The sequence below is a fragment of the Nyctibius grandis genome, chromosome 6 (genome assembly GCF_013368605.1).
Source record: "Nyctibius grandis isolate bNycGra1 chromosome 6, bNycGra1.pri, whole genome shotgun sequence".
NCBI lineage: Eukaryota > Metazoa > Chordata > Aves > Nyctibiiformes > Nyctibiidae > Nyctibius > Nyctibius grandis.
The window spans coordinates 74671690-74691500 of record NC_090663.1 but is presented as its reverse complement, the minus strand read 5'-3'; the positions used below and the strand labels follow the sequence as shown (position 1 = coordinate 74691500).

The following is a 19811-nucleotide window of genomic DNA, read 5'->3' as shown; positions in this document are numbered from 1 at the left end:
AAAAAAGAAGAAACTGCAAAAGGGGAAAGGAAAAAAATAATAACATATGTTGAATGTGTGTCACATACGTATTCCTGAACATTACAGATTGTGATAGTATCCATTAGGTCAGTCGCTAAGTAAATGCGTAAGGAAGACTTGCAACCTCTGGAAGGCAGTACACACACACAGCAGCTACCTCCGACTGTCTGCAGAGGTAAGGAAGAGAAATAGTGCCCAATGAAACCTGCAGCCCTTTTGTTATCCCTGCTGCTGAAGCCTTTGCTCTCTGTGATCCCTCTTCCAGATGACAGGTGAATTCATGCAGTGCATCATCTTCCCAGCCCCTCTGCTGTCTGCATGTGTTGCTCTGGTGAATTCAAGGCACCGCTCGGACACAAGATGCACGTGTCAAAGACAAGGTAGGGGATTCAGGTTTGTAGAGTGTCTTTCTGCACACATCTGGATCACTCCAGACTCAAACTGCGTGGCACACCATGTTTTCCAGCTGTGCTCTCTGCTTCCTCCCTTATGACACAGCACTGCTGCTGAGGAGGACCCGTTGCACCCGTGGGGCAAGGGACACCCAGATGTGGTAGGAGGAATCAGTGTTCAACAGCTTAGAATGGGGAAAAATAAGAACCAAATGACTGAATCTGCATCCTCAGTTAATTATGAGATATTATATATGGTACCTAGTGTGCTGGAACTCTTGAAAATTGCAGGGTCAAAGAAAAGTCTGCACTGCAAGAGTACAGGGTAACCCACATTATCAAATCCAAAAATCTAGTTCAGTGTAACTGAAGTTAAAAAAAAAAAAAAGAACCCAACTATTTGGATTTTAATTTGGGTTACAATTTCAATTCCATCTTGACCTTTTCCCTGTTTTAACTCAAGCTGCTAACACCGTTAAAATCACAGTTTCCCTTCTTCACTCCAGCTGGTTGGAAACATGTTGTGGATTCTGTGACCCTCACCAAACCCTATCACAGACAGGCCCCAAGTATGGCCCACAAACAAGTTGCAGCCCTCAAAACATTTTCATATCTCACATGTGGCTCGCTTAATTGCATCCATCCTTGGTAGAACAAGATTAGGGTATTTACAGCACATCTCGCAGAGGGTGGGATGGAGAGGGGAGAGAGAAGGAGAAGCTGGAGCAAGAACTCAGATGAACCTGTCCCAGCATGGACATTTCCTTCAAGATCCTTTTACTTGTGACTCTAAAAGTTCCATTCATCGACATGCAGGACAGTGCAGCAGCAAAAGTAATATGTCCTGAAGGAAGTCTGGTGGCTTTTTATAAAAGCTTATTTATTCCTTATTGATTTACTGGCATCCCCATTAGGAATTAGGAAGCATTTCAAGAAAATCTGACTGCAATACGACTATGTCTAAACTGAGGTCATAGCTGGCCATAGAGTATTTTCAATAATTCTCCCCCCTGTCCCAGCTTTGTGATTGTTTTTGAATACAAGCTGCCTCAAACTATCACAAAAAATTAGCTGAGATCAGGTGCAAAATTAAGTAATAATTACTCCTTCCTACCAGCAAGTTGTATTTATGAAGCATATCATGTCACAGCTAATGCCTGCACTGCCTCTCACATAATATTTTGTCAAGTAATTCTCAGCCCAATGTTGTACCCATTGTCTTCAAGTGACACAGTTTGGGAAACCCCCATGTGCCAAACTATAGGACAATTAAAGTCTCCCAAACTAGGAAGTTTAGCGAAAAAAGATTATAAATAAGGGCAAAGCAACTCCGAACATTTGGATCCCACTCATAAGAGAATTTCCAGCTTGCAGCAAAAGCAGCAGCATCCCTTATTTAAAAAACATTTATTTTCATGAAGTGCGAAAAATCAGTTCCTATACTGAGATTTTAGAAATCTGAACCCATCAAAAAACATCCAAGACTGAAATACTTAGTTTCAGACATGAATTATCAGTCATTTATAAAAAACTATAATGAATGAGTTGATGATGTGAGGCATGCAAGTAGTAGTTAATAAGGTTAGTGAGAGAGTAAAAGTAAAGTTCATTTTACCAAGAACAGTTTCATGCTGGTGAGCCAGCTCCCCTATGAGCTAGTAATTATGGGAGGGAGAAAGAGACACAAATACTACTGAATTACATTCTTGATTAAATGTCTTTTCATACTAATTACAAATAGCAAAACCTATGCTTGGTTTTGTTTAAGTATATCTGACCTAGCAAATTAATTTGTTTTCTTTATTTGGCAGATTCATCTCCCTATTAAAGTATTTTATAGTTCTGAAGACGTGACTGTGAATTTATCATTTTATCCCTCAGTCAGGGGACAATTAAACTGTGGAAAGTGATGTTGGATTCACCAGTGTTGGGACATCTCTTCTTCTAAGATGCTTAGCTGAGGGAATTTAGGTAGCCTGTTGTGCTGTTAGATACAGTAAAATTTAGAAAGAATAAGATTTCTATTGAAGTAACACATAAAAATAGCTGGGGAGAGGGTAGTTAGAACATCCTCATTCTATGATGGAGAATAAGTGTTCAACTAGAAAAATAAGCCAAGACACAAATAATATATTGAAAAAAAAATGCAAATGCTCACTTAACTGACCTGGTTTTCACTTTAAGTAATCTGATGAATTCACATGAGCAAATGGGCTTTGCAAAATATTTGAAAGATTAGTATTTGTCTCTTTTGTTTACCTTCTGATAAAATATCACAATGTAATAATATAATTTCTGCACTGAATATTTGGCACTGTAGCCTGACATGAAGAAAATGAATTGGAATCAAATGGATCTTTTACAAGAAAGATTTCAAATTCAGGTACCAAAGCTATTCTGCTTATAATGAGGCAGGGTACCTGCACCCAGTGTCAGACTTAAAAGGAAGGAACTGTATTTATGCCCAGCTAATTTGTGAGAAAGGCTTGTCCAAAGTTTATTTAAAAACAAGATTGCTTCCCCATGGGGAACACCCCCAGGTGCTAGTTACTCACATAGGGACCTACACAGGCGTCCTTGTTCCACTGATACCATATGAGCCTTTTACAGGACCGGGACCTACAGAAGCCACACCCAGTGTTTAATAAATCTGCTAAAATCTTCAGTTCAAGAAGTAGGCGCTTAGATTTTTAAATCCAAATAAACTTTTCTTGGTTCCCTGTAGCCCATGGCTTACCCTTGACCTTGGAAGGACATAAATACTCCAGAAATGAAGCTAGGAGGTGATACTTCCCATTCCATAAAGTGAATAGAGAAAAGAAGGAGAGAAGAAAAAGGAGGGAAACAGGAGGAGAAGAGATGAAGTAACCCACCCTCCAATTTTCACAGCAAGTTTGTGCCTGAGCCAGATCTCCTGAGTCCCAGTTCAGTGCTTCAACTACGTCATTTGTCTTTCCTGAATAAAAACCACTGATGAAGTGTGTTTGAAATGATAGACAGCATAGCTGCAGGGAGATAAACTTCTGACTTTATTCATTTTCTGGTGCCTAAGATAATAAATATCAATATTAATATTCCTCTTCTGAGTTGAGCCTGTCATTAAATTATAAAATAACAAAAATGAACAAAGAAGCAGAGAGGCAGAAATGGCAAAGGCTTGCATCCTCTCAATTAACATTGAAAATATTTTTCATTGTTATGATTACTAGGAATAACTAGTCAGGGTCTAGACTGGCAGTGAGCAACAGTGTAGTTCAAGTTTCTGATTGATTTTGGAAGGGGGGCGCATGCTAATGTGAAGTGCCAAAAAATCAGATGGCTACAAACATCTCGGGAGCTGGAAGAGTCTCCGTGTCTTAGCCACCATTCCCCACCCATCCATCTGCATCTCTATGATGCTGAGGCACCGTGAAAAAAACTTCTAATACCACATTTCTCCCACTCAGTCCTCATAGATGAAAAGTGTGACTTTAAACATTAATTAATACAAATGGGTGGTACATATTAGATTAATTAGACATGACACTCACATTATTTAAACCCAATTTAAAAACAGGTTATATCAAACATTTTAATATCCTGATTTTACAAAATGTCTGATGACATCAAGCCTTGGTGACTTGCTATACATCTACTGCTTCTCGGTTCCTTAGAAAAGAAGGAATAAATGAAGTGAGAAGAACACTGGAAAAATCTAATAGACAAACTGACTAATCTCAGACCCCAAGGTCATAGCTAAGCAATTCATTTCTTGGCTTTTCAACAGCACAAGACATGATTTATCAATCTGAGAGCAGGCTTATAAACACTATACATCTCAATAATATGTTCTTTGCACTGTGTAACTTTTTAAACAATGATAGATTGCCTGGGCTGGACCAAAGTTATTTTACAAACAGAAACCGAATATTTGCAAATGAAATGGCCCAATAAGGGAAGGGGGGAAAAAAAGAAAAGAAAAAAAAAAGAACAAAGTATTATGCCAAATAGCAGCTATACTTAACTGCAACTGCAAAGGAATCTAACTTTTTTTTTTGCTGTAAAATATTTAAAAATCTCCTATCATTTCATACATCTGAAATTGAAGACCACTAAAGGAAAAATATTTCCTAAGTTCAACAACACTAACAAAAACTTACACTGCCGAAGAAATAATATAATTTTGAGTTAAAGTGGGACTGTGAATCAATGCCTCTAGTTGCCCACTTGATCACAGACTTCCTTCAAGTCATTAAGGAATTCGAGTCTTAGTTTCTCTTCCTTTAAGTGAAATAATATTTTATTTCTCTTCCAACAAGAGCCTAATCTTTATAACATGAAGCATTCGGGCTCATCATCTGCTCATACTGAGGGCAGAGAACATATTTTTTTTTTTAAAAAACAGGATTATCTTTGGCCAGCGTCTGACACAATCTGGCCCTGACTTTGACGAGGCTCTGAAGACATTGCTGTAATGTAAAAACACTCCTGTGTTACTTTCTCCTCTGGAGTCCGTCAAAATTCTTGACAACCTAGAGCACTGATCCTGGACCCTGCTCTGCCTGGGAAGGGAGGAGGGAAATGACATTCAGGCACAAGCTGCTTTTAGGGTCTTGATTGAAAAAGCTTGGTTTGTTTCTTGAGAGTACAGAGCGGATGCTCAAGAATACAGATGAGCTCAAAGACTGTGTATAAGAAATGAGTTTGAAAGTTCAACACGCTTGATTTCCAGTCCTCTAAATTTACTGCTCCAGGCAACACGGCTCCTGACAATTTTCAGGTGACAAACTCTCTCCCAGAGACCTGGCTGTTCCTTCATTTGCTTATTATTTAGACAATACAATACAATACGACCTCAGTTTGAGTAGGGTTGATCCTTATAATGTAAGAAAATCAAAAAGATCAAAGCTGCACGTGACGTGGCTGCATGAGGTTATTTTAGTGAAGCTCTGCTTCAAGGATTATTCTGATATTTCATTTCAAACAGCAATCGCGATGGACCCAGCACACATATGCAAAGCATAATTTTCAAAAGTAAAAGAAATTTATCATTACACTTCAACATTGTCCCACATATTCTTGATAATAAAATTATTTCAGGCTCTTTTAAAAAAAAATTGTACATTAAAGCAGCTGAACACTGCAACCGCAGCTCCTCGTAAAACAAACATCAACTTCATGGTGCTTCAGGTCCTACTAATGCTGTATGAGGGAAATACTTTAACAAAGAGGAATAAAGAAATCAATCCAGGTTTAAAAATGAGACATCAGAAGGGGGTTTAGCAGGAGACAGAAACAGTTACTTTTACATTTTGTGATAACTGGAGTTATAATAATGTCCTTTTTCTCTTACAGAAAAGAAGGGACTGTGACATTTCCAAAAGGAGAACTCAGCACCACTTCCAAAAATCTGTTCAAAAGGTAATGGCATTCACTTTAAGATTCTTTTTTCCTTTTTCCATTCTCCCTTCTATAATTTAAGGGGCACTTCCTCTCCACTTGGCTCATTTCCACTGTCGCTGTGTCAGCTCGCTCTGTCTAGGTTTTCATATTGCCTAGGTATCTCAATGCCTATTTATAGACCTAAATCTGCAATTTATTGCACCTGGACAGACTGCAGCACCTACACAGGTTCCCACAGCCTTCAGCAGCCCTTTCTGCCTGCACAAACAGCCAGTGCGAGGGAGCGCAAAGGGGACTTTCAGGTCACGAGGCTTCCAGGCCTGCACAAGGTCACGAGCATCCCCCTTTCCCCTGCCTCTCTCCTACCTGTCCAGTCGCACTTGCTGTACTCCACCAAGCTTTCCCGGTGCCGCACACACCACAGCAAACAAAGCAATCCCTGTTTGGAAAAATCTGATGTCTAAAAGCAGCTGTTTCCACCTTCCTGTGCATTTCAGGATATCTTCTAGGCCCTGACCCATCTCTCTCTCTCACCCGCCACAGTACCACAAAAGCAGGGAGGGAGTCCAGGACTCTCCAGATAAAAAGGGACTTAAAGCCAGGTCTCCACAAACGTGTGCCCTTGGCAGCTCCGCTGCAACTCCTCTCTCTGCTAGAGCATTTCTGCATTCCCCCAGCTCTAACTCTGCTATCCTCCCCAAAACTTTTTCAGTACCCTTCACTGCGGGTTTGCAGCAGGCTGGTTAACGCAGGGACGGTGCTGATCATTCATCTCAGCACCAGCCGTCAGGTACTTTAAAAGCTGCTGCACACCTGGAAATACGCAACTGTGACTGACTTGCAGACAAACATTTACCTTGGCACACACAGTGCGGAAGGCATCACCATGCTCACCTCTGTCCCTGTAAGTAGTTTGCATCCCTAAGCATCGACGACAAACGTGACAAATTGCACATCTGGAGCTGTTACAGACTCTAAGGGGTTCAAGCCTGTACTTCCCTCTACTCTTTCAAAAACAGTTACATGATGCCTCCGCAGCACTACATGCAACCTTTAACATAAGGCATACAACAAGAATGAAAGGAAAGACAGCATTTTAGGTTAAAAAAAAGTAGTTGGGTTCTAATAAATGCCCCCAACAGCAGCACAATTAGTGGCTCACCTAACGCCTGCACTGAGTTTGGTGGGAGCTGAGACAGTTGCCCCCGGGATAACTGCACACTATTCCTTTGCCCTATATCTTTGGGAACAGTGGTGGAGCAGGCCCTCATTCAGCAGGATGTCTTTCCAACAGAGACGTTCACACATGGCAGCTGGATAAAAAATGTATTCCAACTGTTTCATTTAATTGCTTGTTTCAGGTTAACAGAGTCCAGAATCCCCGTTTACAGGTGGTGCCGAGGTCTCCATCAGCACAGCAGGTAGCAATCTGCTTGCCCTGCCATCACCTGCCACTTAGTTAGCAATGTTTAAAATCCCAGTTTCTTCTACTGTGTATTTGTACCTTTGCGTGGAGATCATGATCCCAGGCACCCTGCTGTAAACACTGGGCATCTTTCCTTCTCATCCTCTCAAAGTGCAACCCCAAGAAGAGGAGTGATGAAGGGAAGCTTTAACAGCTTTGCGACAACATTGCACATGTAACACTGAGCTGTTTTCTCCACAGCTGTCCTGGAATACACCAAACCAGCCAGGCTATGCAGCTTGCCCCCGGTCCTGCATCCCCACTAGCAGCACAATTAACTTCAGCAGCTCTCCAAGGGTAACCTAGAGAACACAGAAGGTTTCCTAACAGGGGGGCAGAAAAGAGTGTCTCCCTCCCTCACATCCCAGCCGCAATGAAGAAAACTCCGAAATCTAACCCACACCACTTTTCTTAGCTGTGATACAACATGCTTCAATGGGTGCTTAGCTAAAAAAAAAAAAAAAAAAAAAAAAAGGAACTATGCCTTTCTGTCCTACGCAGCAGAGGGCAACATGTTCAAAAAATATGCACTCCTCTGACTCAAACCACAAGGAAAAAAAGTCAGCATAAACCAAAATAGCTGTAGTGAAAACTATCAATAATTTCAGCTAATCACCATACAGTGAAGAGGACTGCAGAGACACAGAAGCGTAGAAAAAGTCCCAAGGGGCGGTAGGCATGTGCGTGTTTAAAAACATCACACAGTATTGATGGTAACCACATGATAATTTACAAATTATATTGCTGCTAGCAAATGCTTTTGATCACATCACCAAGATGCTGGCTCCTAAGCCATCTCCCCAGAATTTCCTGAAGCAGTAGAAGTCTCGGACCAGAATCACTTCCCTCCTTTATTTAGTTTCACATTTCTTTTCAAGTCAGTCTGCCATACAGCAATTTTTCAAAAGTTAAAAAAAAAAAAAGTGGGTTGCTTTTTTTTTTTCCAAAAGTCTGCCTCCCCTGACTTTTATAAAGCACACAGATCCTTGTTCGTTAAACTCAGATTTGTTACTACATCATCTAGCCTGAGTTCCTGCATGCCCCCATCCTGGGAAGAGTTAGCCAGCTGCTCTCCACCAAGCCAAATGACTTGTGTTTTACTAAAGCACGGCTTCTAAAAAGGCGTTCTGTCTGAACTGACAACTACCAACGAAAAACCCAATTGTACACAGGTAGCTGTGCTAATGATTAGTCAACCACCTTGTTAAATATTAATGCTGTATTTTCTACCTGCATTTGCCTGGTTTCAGCTTCCAGTCATACATTCTTCAGCATACATGTCCTGATCACTTCGAAGAGCCCGTTAACACCCAAGACCCCTCAAAGGCACTGAAACAATGGAAATCTGCCAGTCTTTCTGCCATCCTCATGTTTTATCATCAATTTCTTTATAATTATTGTCAGGTCACTGAAGAAAATACCAAACAGCACCAAGCTTGGTTCAGACTTTGAAGAAACCAACTAAAAACCTTCTGCATGCTCCCCATCGATGGCTGTTTGGTTTGTTTTTTTTTCACCCCTTTCTCTACACCTCTCAGATATGTAGCTTCATATTCTCGGGGTGTACAGTGCTTGGGGTTTTTCTAAACAGTAAGTTATTTGGTACCCAGACAGGTATCTTTTTTTAAATACCTAAGAAAATTATATCTATCCATTAATTTTTAATCAAGTAAACTGTTAATTTCCTTAAAGAACCCAATTTAGTTTGACAAGGCATAATTTCTTTGATTTTTAGAAAAGGTTAATACTATTTTATTACTGGCTGCATGTACCAAAACATTTCTACCAAAATAGATCTGCCAAATCAAACTCTCTGTAACAGGACAGCTTTTCTTTCCATATTTTACAGACAGGCGCCGTGAGACTATTCGTCTCTGGTTTGAAACAGACTCCCACCAATAACCCCTGTTCAGCTTAATTAGATCAGATGCTGTGCTATGTGTATTCAAGATCCTGCAACTCTGAGACATCTAAAACAAGTAGAACTAAGTATTTGATTAATATTTAAACATAGCAAAACTGCCAAATATTGCAGCGGGTAAGTTTCTTGGGTAAGATTTCCCTAACAGGATACCAGTAACTTCCACTGAAAGGAGCCACTGATAAATTGCTTGTATCCTGAGGGGAAGAATCAGAATCAGAACCCTGGAGATCTACTTAGTTTTCTGCTTTCTGTGCACATAAAAGCAGAATGCATAACAAGGTCATGACAGGACAAAAATAGCAAATCTTCAAGCAGTTGCAATTCAAATAGATACCAGTTCTGCTGGAAAGCAAGCAACTTGACCAGCATGCAGAATTTCTGAAGATCACTACATTTATAGGATTTTAAATTTTACGACCATTTTTGAAAAGTCAAGAAAAACATTAGGTACATACTTTTCAGGGTTTTCCACTTCTTCAGTAACAAAATTGAGGTAAAACCTAGAAAAGAGTTATAAAATGTATTATAAGGGTTTGGTAGATTCTCTTCTGTATTTCTTTCCCAAGGAATCGAGAAGATGCTTTTAGTTAAGCACTGCTGTTAATTACAGTAGACTTTGCAGACCTGTGTTTGGATTAAGGAGAGTGTGAAATTTAACCTTCCCTCATCCCCACACTCAGGAAGGGAATTCTCAGAAAAGACAGAAAAGCAGAAAACAGACAAAAGCTATGTAATGTCAGTGTGGAATTAAATTAATTTTTTTTTCCCCAGCATACTAGACAAATTAAGGTTTACCCTAATCCTACGCACAAACACACATGCACCCTCAAGCCTCGTATTCGATTTGTGGCTGTAGCCTTTTAAAATTTCAGGTTATATTTGGCAAAAATTCTCATCAGGGTACTCAGCAAGGACTTCTTAACAATAAAAATACATGAAGCCTCAAAAACCCCTTCCTAAAACCAGGATTTTGACACTAGTGTGCCATATATGATCACAAACCCAGGCTACTAATCCTGCGTGCTCTTGCACAACCTCCAGTACCAGTTGCACCCTGGTTGTATTCCAGCAGCGTCCAAGAGACAGCTACGTATGGGAATTCATAGGAACTACTCACTGGGCACAGCCCTGCATACAAAGCAACTGAAAGCCTCAAGGTCACCGAACCCTCTGTTGTGCATTTATTAGCACTAGGTCTGTGTGTCGCTGGACCACACAGATGTGCCTGGCTCAGATATGGGCACTAAGTCCCATCCTGGCTAATTAAACAGAGCAGTCAATACAGTGTTTGTGCTGGCTTTCTACTTTTAGGACAGATATAGGAAGACAAATGATATCTGACCCAACAGTGCTACAGTGAATAAACAAATGGTACCTGACCTGGCAGAAAGTCTGGGAACTTTTCTCCATCACAAGATGGACCAGATCTGGGTTAGCAGAACAAGTTAGCGCTGGCTCACAGTTTTTAAAAAATATGTGATTTTGTGACTGCGCATGAAATTCTGTAAAACTAGAGTTGCCATCTTATACAACCACTTCAGTACCTGTTTCTGAACTTGCTAGTGCACAGAGCACAAAAGAAGGGGTTGGGATAGTTCAAAGGAGACATGGCTTCTGACAAGTAAGACATTCAGCTGTTTCTTTCTGGTCTTAGTCCTACTTCTGGACAGAAGTAACCTGACAGCCCTGCGTCAGTCCTTTTACTGATGCAAAAACATGCTTCCTTGCACTCTTTTCTCTACTTGCCCTTTTTCACCCAGCATTTTATACACTCAATAGTCTGCACTTGCTCTTCAGAGTATGAACCCACATATATAAGTGATACTACCTTTGTTTTGTTTTTTAAAGCTGTATCATTAAAAGTGAATAGTTTTATAGCATATGCATAAAATTCTGCCTGCATCCTGGGACACAACACCAATACTTGCAACGCTCCTTCTCATTTGGCTTATTGGATTGATTTAGCCCCATGAAACTGATAGTGCGAGGGTATTGACACTCCACTTAATGGTCTGCTCTTCTGTGCTCTGAGGCAATCAATCTGAGCTGGTGACAAAGACAAATAGGCAGCTGGGAAGAAGCACTAGCCAAATGAGGTCTTTTCCTGATAATTTCTTTTATAAGTGGCAAATAAGGACCTTGAAATAAAAGTCAGAAGGTATAAAGGAAAAACAGAGATTATTTTTATTGCAGGGGTTTGGAATGTTAAGTGGAAAATGGAAAGAAATGGGAAAGAAGCAACAGAATAACAGTATTTTTGATGCAGCTTTTTACAGTAAACAAACTGTGCCTCGGTGGTGAATAATATTAAAGAGCTTTTAAAATTGCCTTCATAGAAAAACATACAGTTTGGGTAATATTTTAAAAGTGAGAAACCACCACATGTAAGGATATGAGAGAGAGGCAGTTGTATGAGAGAGAGGAAGAAGGTAGAGACTGTCCGCATAATGAGTTCAATTTCTTTCAGACTTCAAAATGCCAGGCTCTTTTCTTGTATATCTATCACAGATAAAGGCTTTGGACTCTCTTGGGTTCACCCCCCACCATTTAATATAAAAGTTCTGTTCAGTACTTCAGTGCGCGTGTTTATAATGCTCCTGCAACCAGGGAGTTGCAGGCTGGCAGAGGACTCAAACGCTCGGCCCATTGTCCCTCCGAATTAAATAAATAAAACCCCTATCTCTCATCCCTTGCCTTTTGTGCAAGGTAAAGAACTTGGCTGCCTGTGAAATATGGAAAGGGAAGACCTGCAGACAAAGCTATCGCAAAATAAGCCCACTCTGTGTATTGTAGTCTCTTTTTTCCTCCCCCCACACGGCTGCTGCAAAAGCATGTTGGCCCTATGCAATGTGGAGCCCTCGCAAAGCACGAATAAATCGTAAGGCAGATTTGAAGAGCTGTGGCGCCTTTCAAACCAGCTGCTGTGTACTTTGGTGGGGGAGAGGGAAAGAACTTGAAAGTAAGTTCTGAGCAGGATACTTGAAGGCAGGTTCTCATGCCTTTGCTCACAGTCAATAGCACTTGACTTCTATGGAAGCCAGTTGCACTTCTTGTTAAGTGAGGTCCAATTCTCTGAGCAAGAGGCATAAGAACTTATTTTCTTTTACCTTGTTTTGTGGTCTATACTGATGTTATCGTGGTTTGCTTCTTATTCTTCAAATACTGCTTTTACAAAGCAAAGGCTGAGGTCCACACAAGTGGGATGGAGATCCACAACTTTGTAACAGTTAATGGATTTTTTCATGTAATTACTGACTTGTTCAACAAAAATTAAAGCTTCATTATCCCTTTTATCCTATTATCACAATACCTAAACAAACTGTAAGAACGTTCCTTTCTTGTTGCCTTTATTTCTAGTCTTAAGAATGTAAATAAAAGTCCGATTTTTTTAGTATTCAGTGCGTGTTTACCTATTGTACACTGTAAAAAAAAAAATCTTTCCTTTGTAGAGCTGCTTGCAGAATAACTATTGAGCGTACGGAACAGTGGTGAGATCTACCCTTACTACATGATGTAGTTTAGCAAAAGACATAGACCATCCTACTCATCTCTTCATATAAATAAATGTCTTTGTTAGAGCATTAGTGTCTGTTTTCAGGACAAATACTTATAGGTTTCAACAACTTACCAGCCTGAATAGGCATACATTCCTGAATAGAAAGCAAGTGGTAATCCCATAATACTGGCATCATTCCCCGCAAATGCATTTTTAAAGTGCTGTGTTTCTCCTGCAACATCAACAAAAACAATATTGAAAAATAAGTTCTTTGGTCACCTACTACTTTAAAACAAATAAATACACCTCACCATGGAACATTTAATCATCCAACAGATCACTGACTTCAGATTCTGCCCTTGACCTTAATTCCTGACCCAACCCTTGTAGCTGTAGTCTGCCAGCAATCGTAAAAGGTTTCATGGCATCCTTAGTCATGCAATAGCAGAACTTGTCCTATTAGTTTTTTTCAAAGCATTCTGAGCTTGATGACACTCACTGCCCTGTCACCTCCTGCAGTGACTTACATCAACATGAAAGAGCAGAATGAGGTCTGTAGTTTTTGCTGTGGAAAATTTCACTTGTTTAACATTTTAATCAGAAGGAACATTGCTAGCATTTCACTCACAAGCAACATTTTTAAGGTAAACAAACCCAATATCTTAAATATTTCTACTCAGTTTTTACTGAGCCCTCAGAGGTGGAGGTTTTCTGGGTAAGGGAAGAGCCGTAGCCAGAGGAAGGTCCCAAAGGCCTGCCTCAAAGGTCTAGGAAAAATGGGACGCATGGGAACAGAGAGAAATTTTGCACATGAAAGGAGGTGAAGGAAGAGGCATTGCAACTGCCAGAAAGGAAGTGAAAAACACGAAAACAGAAATAGTGAATCAGCAGAGTGCTAGACAGGAAAACTTTTATTTCAGAGTCTATTGCTAACCACAGAGAGCCGCCTGTTCCTGAGAAACCGAGCTCACCGCAGAGCCCAGCGCTGTGCTGGTAACTCGGAGGGAAGGCTTTGTGAAGCAGCACAAAAGAGCATCCCCAGGGCCAGAGCCAACAACTGTGATAATTTTTGTCAGATAAAATCTGCCACCTATTCATTAAAAAGCACTCCCTTTTCTGACCCTCTGCGCTGAATGGCTCCTTGTGCTTTGTCTGTGTCATTGTAAGGAGAGTGAGCTGGGGCTGGTCACCATCTCACGCCCGCTGCTCATAGGGCTGTAATGGAAAAGCCTCTTCAGGTAGCTGAAGTCTGTCAGTGAAAAGAGTTTCTCTGCCAGCATGGCTTTACCCAAACGGCTTCCAGAGAGCGGAGGAAAGGCCTGTGCAGCCATGTCCATGCTGGGTGCTGCTGGGGAGAGCAAAGGTGTGTTTTCACACTCCTTGCTTATGCAGCAACACTGATAGAGTCCGTAGAGTAATTCTGGTCCTCCAAATACTTCTGCTTCCTTTCCGACGCTAGAGTTAGCCCCAGACTATTGCCTTTAGCTGTATGCTTTTGTTTTTCACTTAGAAGTAAAGCACGCATGCAGCATGAGCATCCAGTACTTGCAGGCCAGAAGCCCATGAATGCAATAGCTAACTACAGTTTCTCTTGCCAGTACAGCATCTTTAACTTCACAATTTACATCACCAAAGTGATAGAACAGCATCCATGATACTGTTTCTTTCTGGGGCCCCCAACATAAGAAAGACATGGTCCTGTTGGAGTGAGTCGAGAAGTGGGCCACCAAGATGACCAGAGGGCTGGAGCACCTCTCCTATGAAACAGGCTGAGAGAGCTGGGGCTCTTCAGCCTGGAGAAGAGAAGGCTCCAGGGAGATCTTCTAGCTGCCTTCTAGTACCTGAAGGGGGCCTACAGGAAAGTTGGAGAGGGGCTTTTTACAAGGGCATGTAGTGATAGGACGACGGGAATGGTTTTAAACTGAAAGAATGTAGATTTAGATTAGACATTAGGGAGAAATTCTTTCCTGTGAGGGTGGTGAGACACTGGCACAGGTTGCCCAGAGAAGTTGTGGATGCCCCCTCCCTGGCAGTGTTCAAGGCCAGGTTGGATGGGGCTTTGAGCAACCTGGTCTAGTGGAAAGGTGTCCCTGCCCATGGCAGGGGGGTTGGAACTAGATGATCTTTAAGGTCCCTTCCAACCCAAACCATTCTATTATTCTACATACAATGAAAAATTGAAGAATATATTTCCCCAATTCTGACCCCCCCTCTGCCACCACATACCAAGTACCGAACAGGACTAGGCACTAGCCCAGTTAAATGAGACATATTCTGCCTGGACTAGGCATGTGCTTTGGGGAGGGGTATGCCCATCTGTCATTAAAACCTATCCTGTCCCTTTCACAAAGTTCACGCCAAAGGCAAGTTACAGAGAAGAGCAATCCTGTCGCTCACTTGAAAACCGAGTCTGATCTGAATAGACTCATTGGCATGCTGAAGGAAATACCAGTTCATCCCAGTGTAGTTACACTTCTAATCAATTACATGACAGTACAGAACTTCAGTTAAACAAGCACAGTCTAATTAAGAGATTTTGCTGCTATAAGCATTATTTGGTGGAGGAAGGTGGGGAAAGACTGGGGAGGGTAAAGATAAAAGCACTTTAAAGGCATTTACTTTTCATTTCATACCTTTAATTAGCTGGATAACTCCAGGGACTATAATTATCAGAATTGCTACAAGCTTGCAAAAGGTAAGGAAAATCTGAATGCGGGCACTCCAGCTGACACTCGTGCTATTCAGGACCATCACCAGCGCTGCAAGGGGAAAAAGAAAAGTCAGAAAGAAATACTCATGTGGCTGAAATCGCCACAAAACTCTTTGACAGCAGAGAGGCCATGCACACAATACACCCTGATGTGTTAAAGGAAATACACCCTGATAACTTTCTCCAGCTGCTTCCCTCCCACTTCTCACGTTCCCCTTCCACACGAAACGCTTTTGCTGAGCCCCTCTGTCTGACCCACTGCGCAGCCTGTCTGTCTCTCTGTCCTCTGCCTGGCTCCCTCCACACCAAATTACAGCTTCGTTCACCCACAATCATTAGCTGTCGGTAGACGATGGGCTGGCAGGACCCTGCCTTGGATGAAAGAAATTAATTGCCCAACCCTTGTCACAACAGATTTCAGTAGCAGTTCTAGTTTGAGTAGAGATTTGCATTTTCAGAAAACAATAACAACTAATAATCATATTAAATTTTCTCAGCCTCACTTAAGCCCTGCATAAATTTGTCACTCACTATCCTATTCACCCCCAACTCCTCTTTCCGCTCTTTCTCCTCCCTCATTGCCGTACCACCAGAGATGCGAGAGGGCCAGAGCGCAAATAACATGCCTGTCCTTGTTGGGAATTGGTGAAGAAGCAGAAACCTTTTACTTCTTAAAAACAAAGCCCAGGTCTGCACCTCACCAACATGTAGAGAGATAAGTGAGAAGGGCTTTCACGCCCTGCCTGCTTGGCTCACATCTTCTTCTGGGTCAGGGAGGGCATCTTCTGGCCTTTACTACAGCACTGACTGACAGGAGGAGGGTAGGTCTTATAATTTGAGTGCAAGTTTTTCTAGCTTATTTAAACAATTACTCTCGCAAAACAGAACAATAAAGGAGTTTAGATACTAAAAGAAAAAAATTACCTAAAGAACAGAAAATGTGAGTCATTTCACAAGATGAAAAGTCCCTTTCCCCGCTCTGCTACAGCTCACTCATCTTCTCTTTGTTGCCATCGTATGGAACTAATGAATTATCTCCTTATCACAGTCCTCCTGTACTTCAAACTCTCTCAAGAACACTGATTTTTCTGTATCATCAGGCATATCACACATCTTGGGATGCATAAAAACACAAGTTGCCATCTCCCGACAGAGTCTGGGAGCTAGCTGGTATGAGCTTGCATTGTAAATCTGGCACGGTACAAGCTTTCTGGCAGCAAAATCCACTGATTTATCCTAAGTCTTTTATATAGATTCTGTTCACCAGCAAGGCCAAAAAACATATCATAAAAAAATCTTCTCAGTTTAAACCAAATATAGTTTTGTTTTAATGGAAAAGGGAGAGAATTCCAAGTAATCTAGACTCCAATGTATTTTTTAGATATTTTTAACAAAATTAAAATTCCAGGAAAAAAAATACAAAAAGTATGTCCTGGAATTTTTATTTGGGAAAGAGAGGGCCCCACTCTTGAATGAACAATTTACCAAAGTCAACTTAAACTCTCAACATCACTTAATGTAAATTTTTCACCAAAAAAAGAACTTAAAGGTCAAAATGTTTTTCCAGTTCTGTATTTCACCATATTTCAGGACTGAGTCATTCTCTTCTAAGTCACAAAGAAATTATTTGGACTTCTGCAAAGCATCACTTGAGATCCAAGTACTTATTTTTTACTACTTTACTTCCCTATATACCTACACTTGGCAGGAAACAGAAAAATCTAGGGGCCTGTTTCATTACTGCCCCAATACTACCCTACTTTTCTTTACCAGAAGACAAAGCCCAGGAAGGGACCAGGCCGCAAGAAAATGGCAAAGAAGAGTTTCACATGTAAGAAAGTATCTGCAATTTGACATCCAGCTTATTCAGAGCTCAAGCTGACTGCAGCAATTGATCTGTTACCTTACACAGGTCACAATAGGTAACGTGAGCATCCTCCCTGCAGAGAGCCCTTCTCAAGGTTGTCTAATCCATCGGTTTCACCTTCCTGATACACATATCAGAATGTCACTGGATGGCAAATTCGTACAAATACCAATGTCAACTCACACAGAAACTCATAACCTTACTTGCTGGCCAGCCACACACAAATCACAAGGCCAGATCTGTATAAGAGCTACACTGCCTTGAAAGAAAAACATGCAAGCTGGTATTTTCATGAAGTTAAAACCTTCTCCATCCTCAACCATGAGTTCAAGCCAGCCAAATGTTTCATCTGAGGCTTTCTAATCAAATAGCAAAAGTGAAATGGACACTGCAAGGACCTTCATTTAATCGGGAAGCTGAAGGGACACTACACCTGCAGTCAGTCCAGTGTATGTGACGTTAGTTTTGATGGTCCTCTAGAAGAGTAAGTCCCTTGCAGAGCTGGACAACTGCACAAATATAGTAGTTCAGGTTGCAGGGCTAAGACTTAAGTTAGAAGGTTTGAGACCAATTTGGTATTTTTTTTGAATTTCATTTTATTGGACTTAGTAGGCTACAAGAATGTACTGTCGTCTTATAATATTTAGTGTTAGCAGTTCTATGGGCATAACAGACATATAGGGATGTAGGGCTTGTACTGCTATCATGTATCAGCACCATACTGGTTGTGTTAGCAACTGGATAGTGAAAGGCAACAGAGAAGAGGAGTCATGAAGAAAGCTGCTAAAGAGCAGGAAAAGAATATGACAGCTGTGCCAGGGTTCGAGAATGAAATTACATCTTGGGACTATGGTCATTATTAAACATCTCTCTTCTACGAGCAGGGTCTTATGGAGATACTTCAAGAAACTGATTGCAGATGCTTTGATACAGGATCACAGAAAAGATCAGAAGGAATCAGCAACTCCCCAGACAAAAGGACAGTGAATGGAGGACTCATCTCTAATTTTGCTAACTAGAAGTCAGGCATCTAGTGTGGCTGCATTCTCAAGGAAGAGACAGTTACCTCCAGAGGATGAATAATAACACCTCTTTCAGATACCTATCTCAGATGAGATGAGTTGCCTTCAGGAAGTGTCTCTTTCCCTCTTTCTCCACTAATTCTTTGGGGACCATAGCCAATTACCTTAAACCAAACACCTAACTAAAAGTGAGATGAATCTTAACCGAGGGGAGTATGGAGGGAGAACAAAATTGGGTTCATGAACAGTCAGACACAATGGTAACACCGATCACATTGCTTTTCACAATCTCTTTCCTTCACACAGCCACAACTATAGATGGATAACAAAATCTAGTGGGAGAAGCAGCAGTAAGCATTACATCCTGGCCTACTTTTCAAGAATATATGTACAATTGCCTCAGTGGGAAACCAAGGAAACTGCCCTCCCCTCACTTGTCAGGCTTTTAGGGTCAAGGCATTCACACAAAGCAAAAAACACCCTCAATTTGTAGATCCTGCAGATCCTAATGCGTCAATTAAAATGAAGTCACGGGAGGCACAAAAGCACCCATCTGAGCAGCTTTTGCTATCCCTGCAAGCCGAGAGATGTCTTAATTTAAACTGCTTGTCTGAAAACTGTCATCAGTAGAGAGTGATGTCTGTAACATCTCACATGATGAAAAAAAAAAACCCACAAAGCAACTAACTGTAGACTCACATCCACACCAAATTTATGCCAGTAAAGCTTTGGGCTGGAGTATTTGCCAGCAAGAACTGATAGATCTGTATAGCTGACCTTGGTTTTAAAGCATAATATTGCCTCTAACAGCCATAGTTTGGGGTATTTGGGGTTTTTTTGTCAGACCTCCAAAAGAAGGGGGAAATTATATATTATTGTGGCATAAAATGCCCAAAATATCCATGAATCAGTGTAAAAACATGCGAGAGTTGGTAACCTGCTTTCAGTCTCACGGTTTTTAATAGCTGAAACCTGTTTATCTGCTTTCTGATATGGAGGCCAAGTGAAAAGATTAGAACAGGCTCAGTTAAGATTGCGTACCTATTCAGGTTACATATTGATAGCACAGTTCAATACCTTTGCACAGCAGAATTTATTCCTTCCTGTTACCAGTACATTTAAGCTTACCATTAGGAGAAGAATTACGAGATACAAACAAAGCAATATACGAACATAGGGGGTTTTTGCACTATCACCATGCTTTGCAATGGTAGTAGGCATGGTGATAGGATGTTTCTTCATTGGAAGAAACAATAAACACGGAGCAGTCTACCAGCTTTCACTTAAAGAAACAAATGAATTTTTAACTCTTTCTCCTAAAAAGTCCATCTTCGGCATCAGAACAAGGGTGGACGGCATCCCTTCTGCTTTGTGTCCTGGGACTGTTGTGTCCAACTCAAGCAAAGCTGGACATTTAGAAGGCCTGGTCTCTTGTTTGTATTTTCTTCAGCTGTCCTTCCCTATGTTAGGACACATCCAGGTTCTCTCTTCTTTACCTGGCCACTTATTTCCATCAAATTGTAGTAATTAGA

The 19811-nt window shown here is 41.1% G+C and overlaps 1 protein-coding gene across 11 annotated transcripts in view; it reads right to left on the bottom strand.

The window, feature by feature from the left end:
- The window catches only part of SLC7A11 (solute carrier family 7 member 11), a 111081-nt gene that overhangs the window by 29750 nt on the left and 61520 nt on the right, over positions 1-19811 (bottom strand). For all 11 annotated transcript variants that reach the window (XM_068404304.1, XM_068404303.1, XM_068404313.1 and 8 more), the window contains 3 exons: positions 15314-15439; positions 12813-12912; positions 9640-9684 (listed from right to left, as the gene is read on the bottom strand). In XM_068404304.1, the coding sequence (XP_068260405.1) occupies positions 9640-9684; positions 12813-12912; positions 15314-15439 (271 nt within the window). The remainder of the gene's footprint in view (positions 1-9639; positions 9685-12812; positions 12913-15313; positions 15440-19811) is intronic.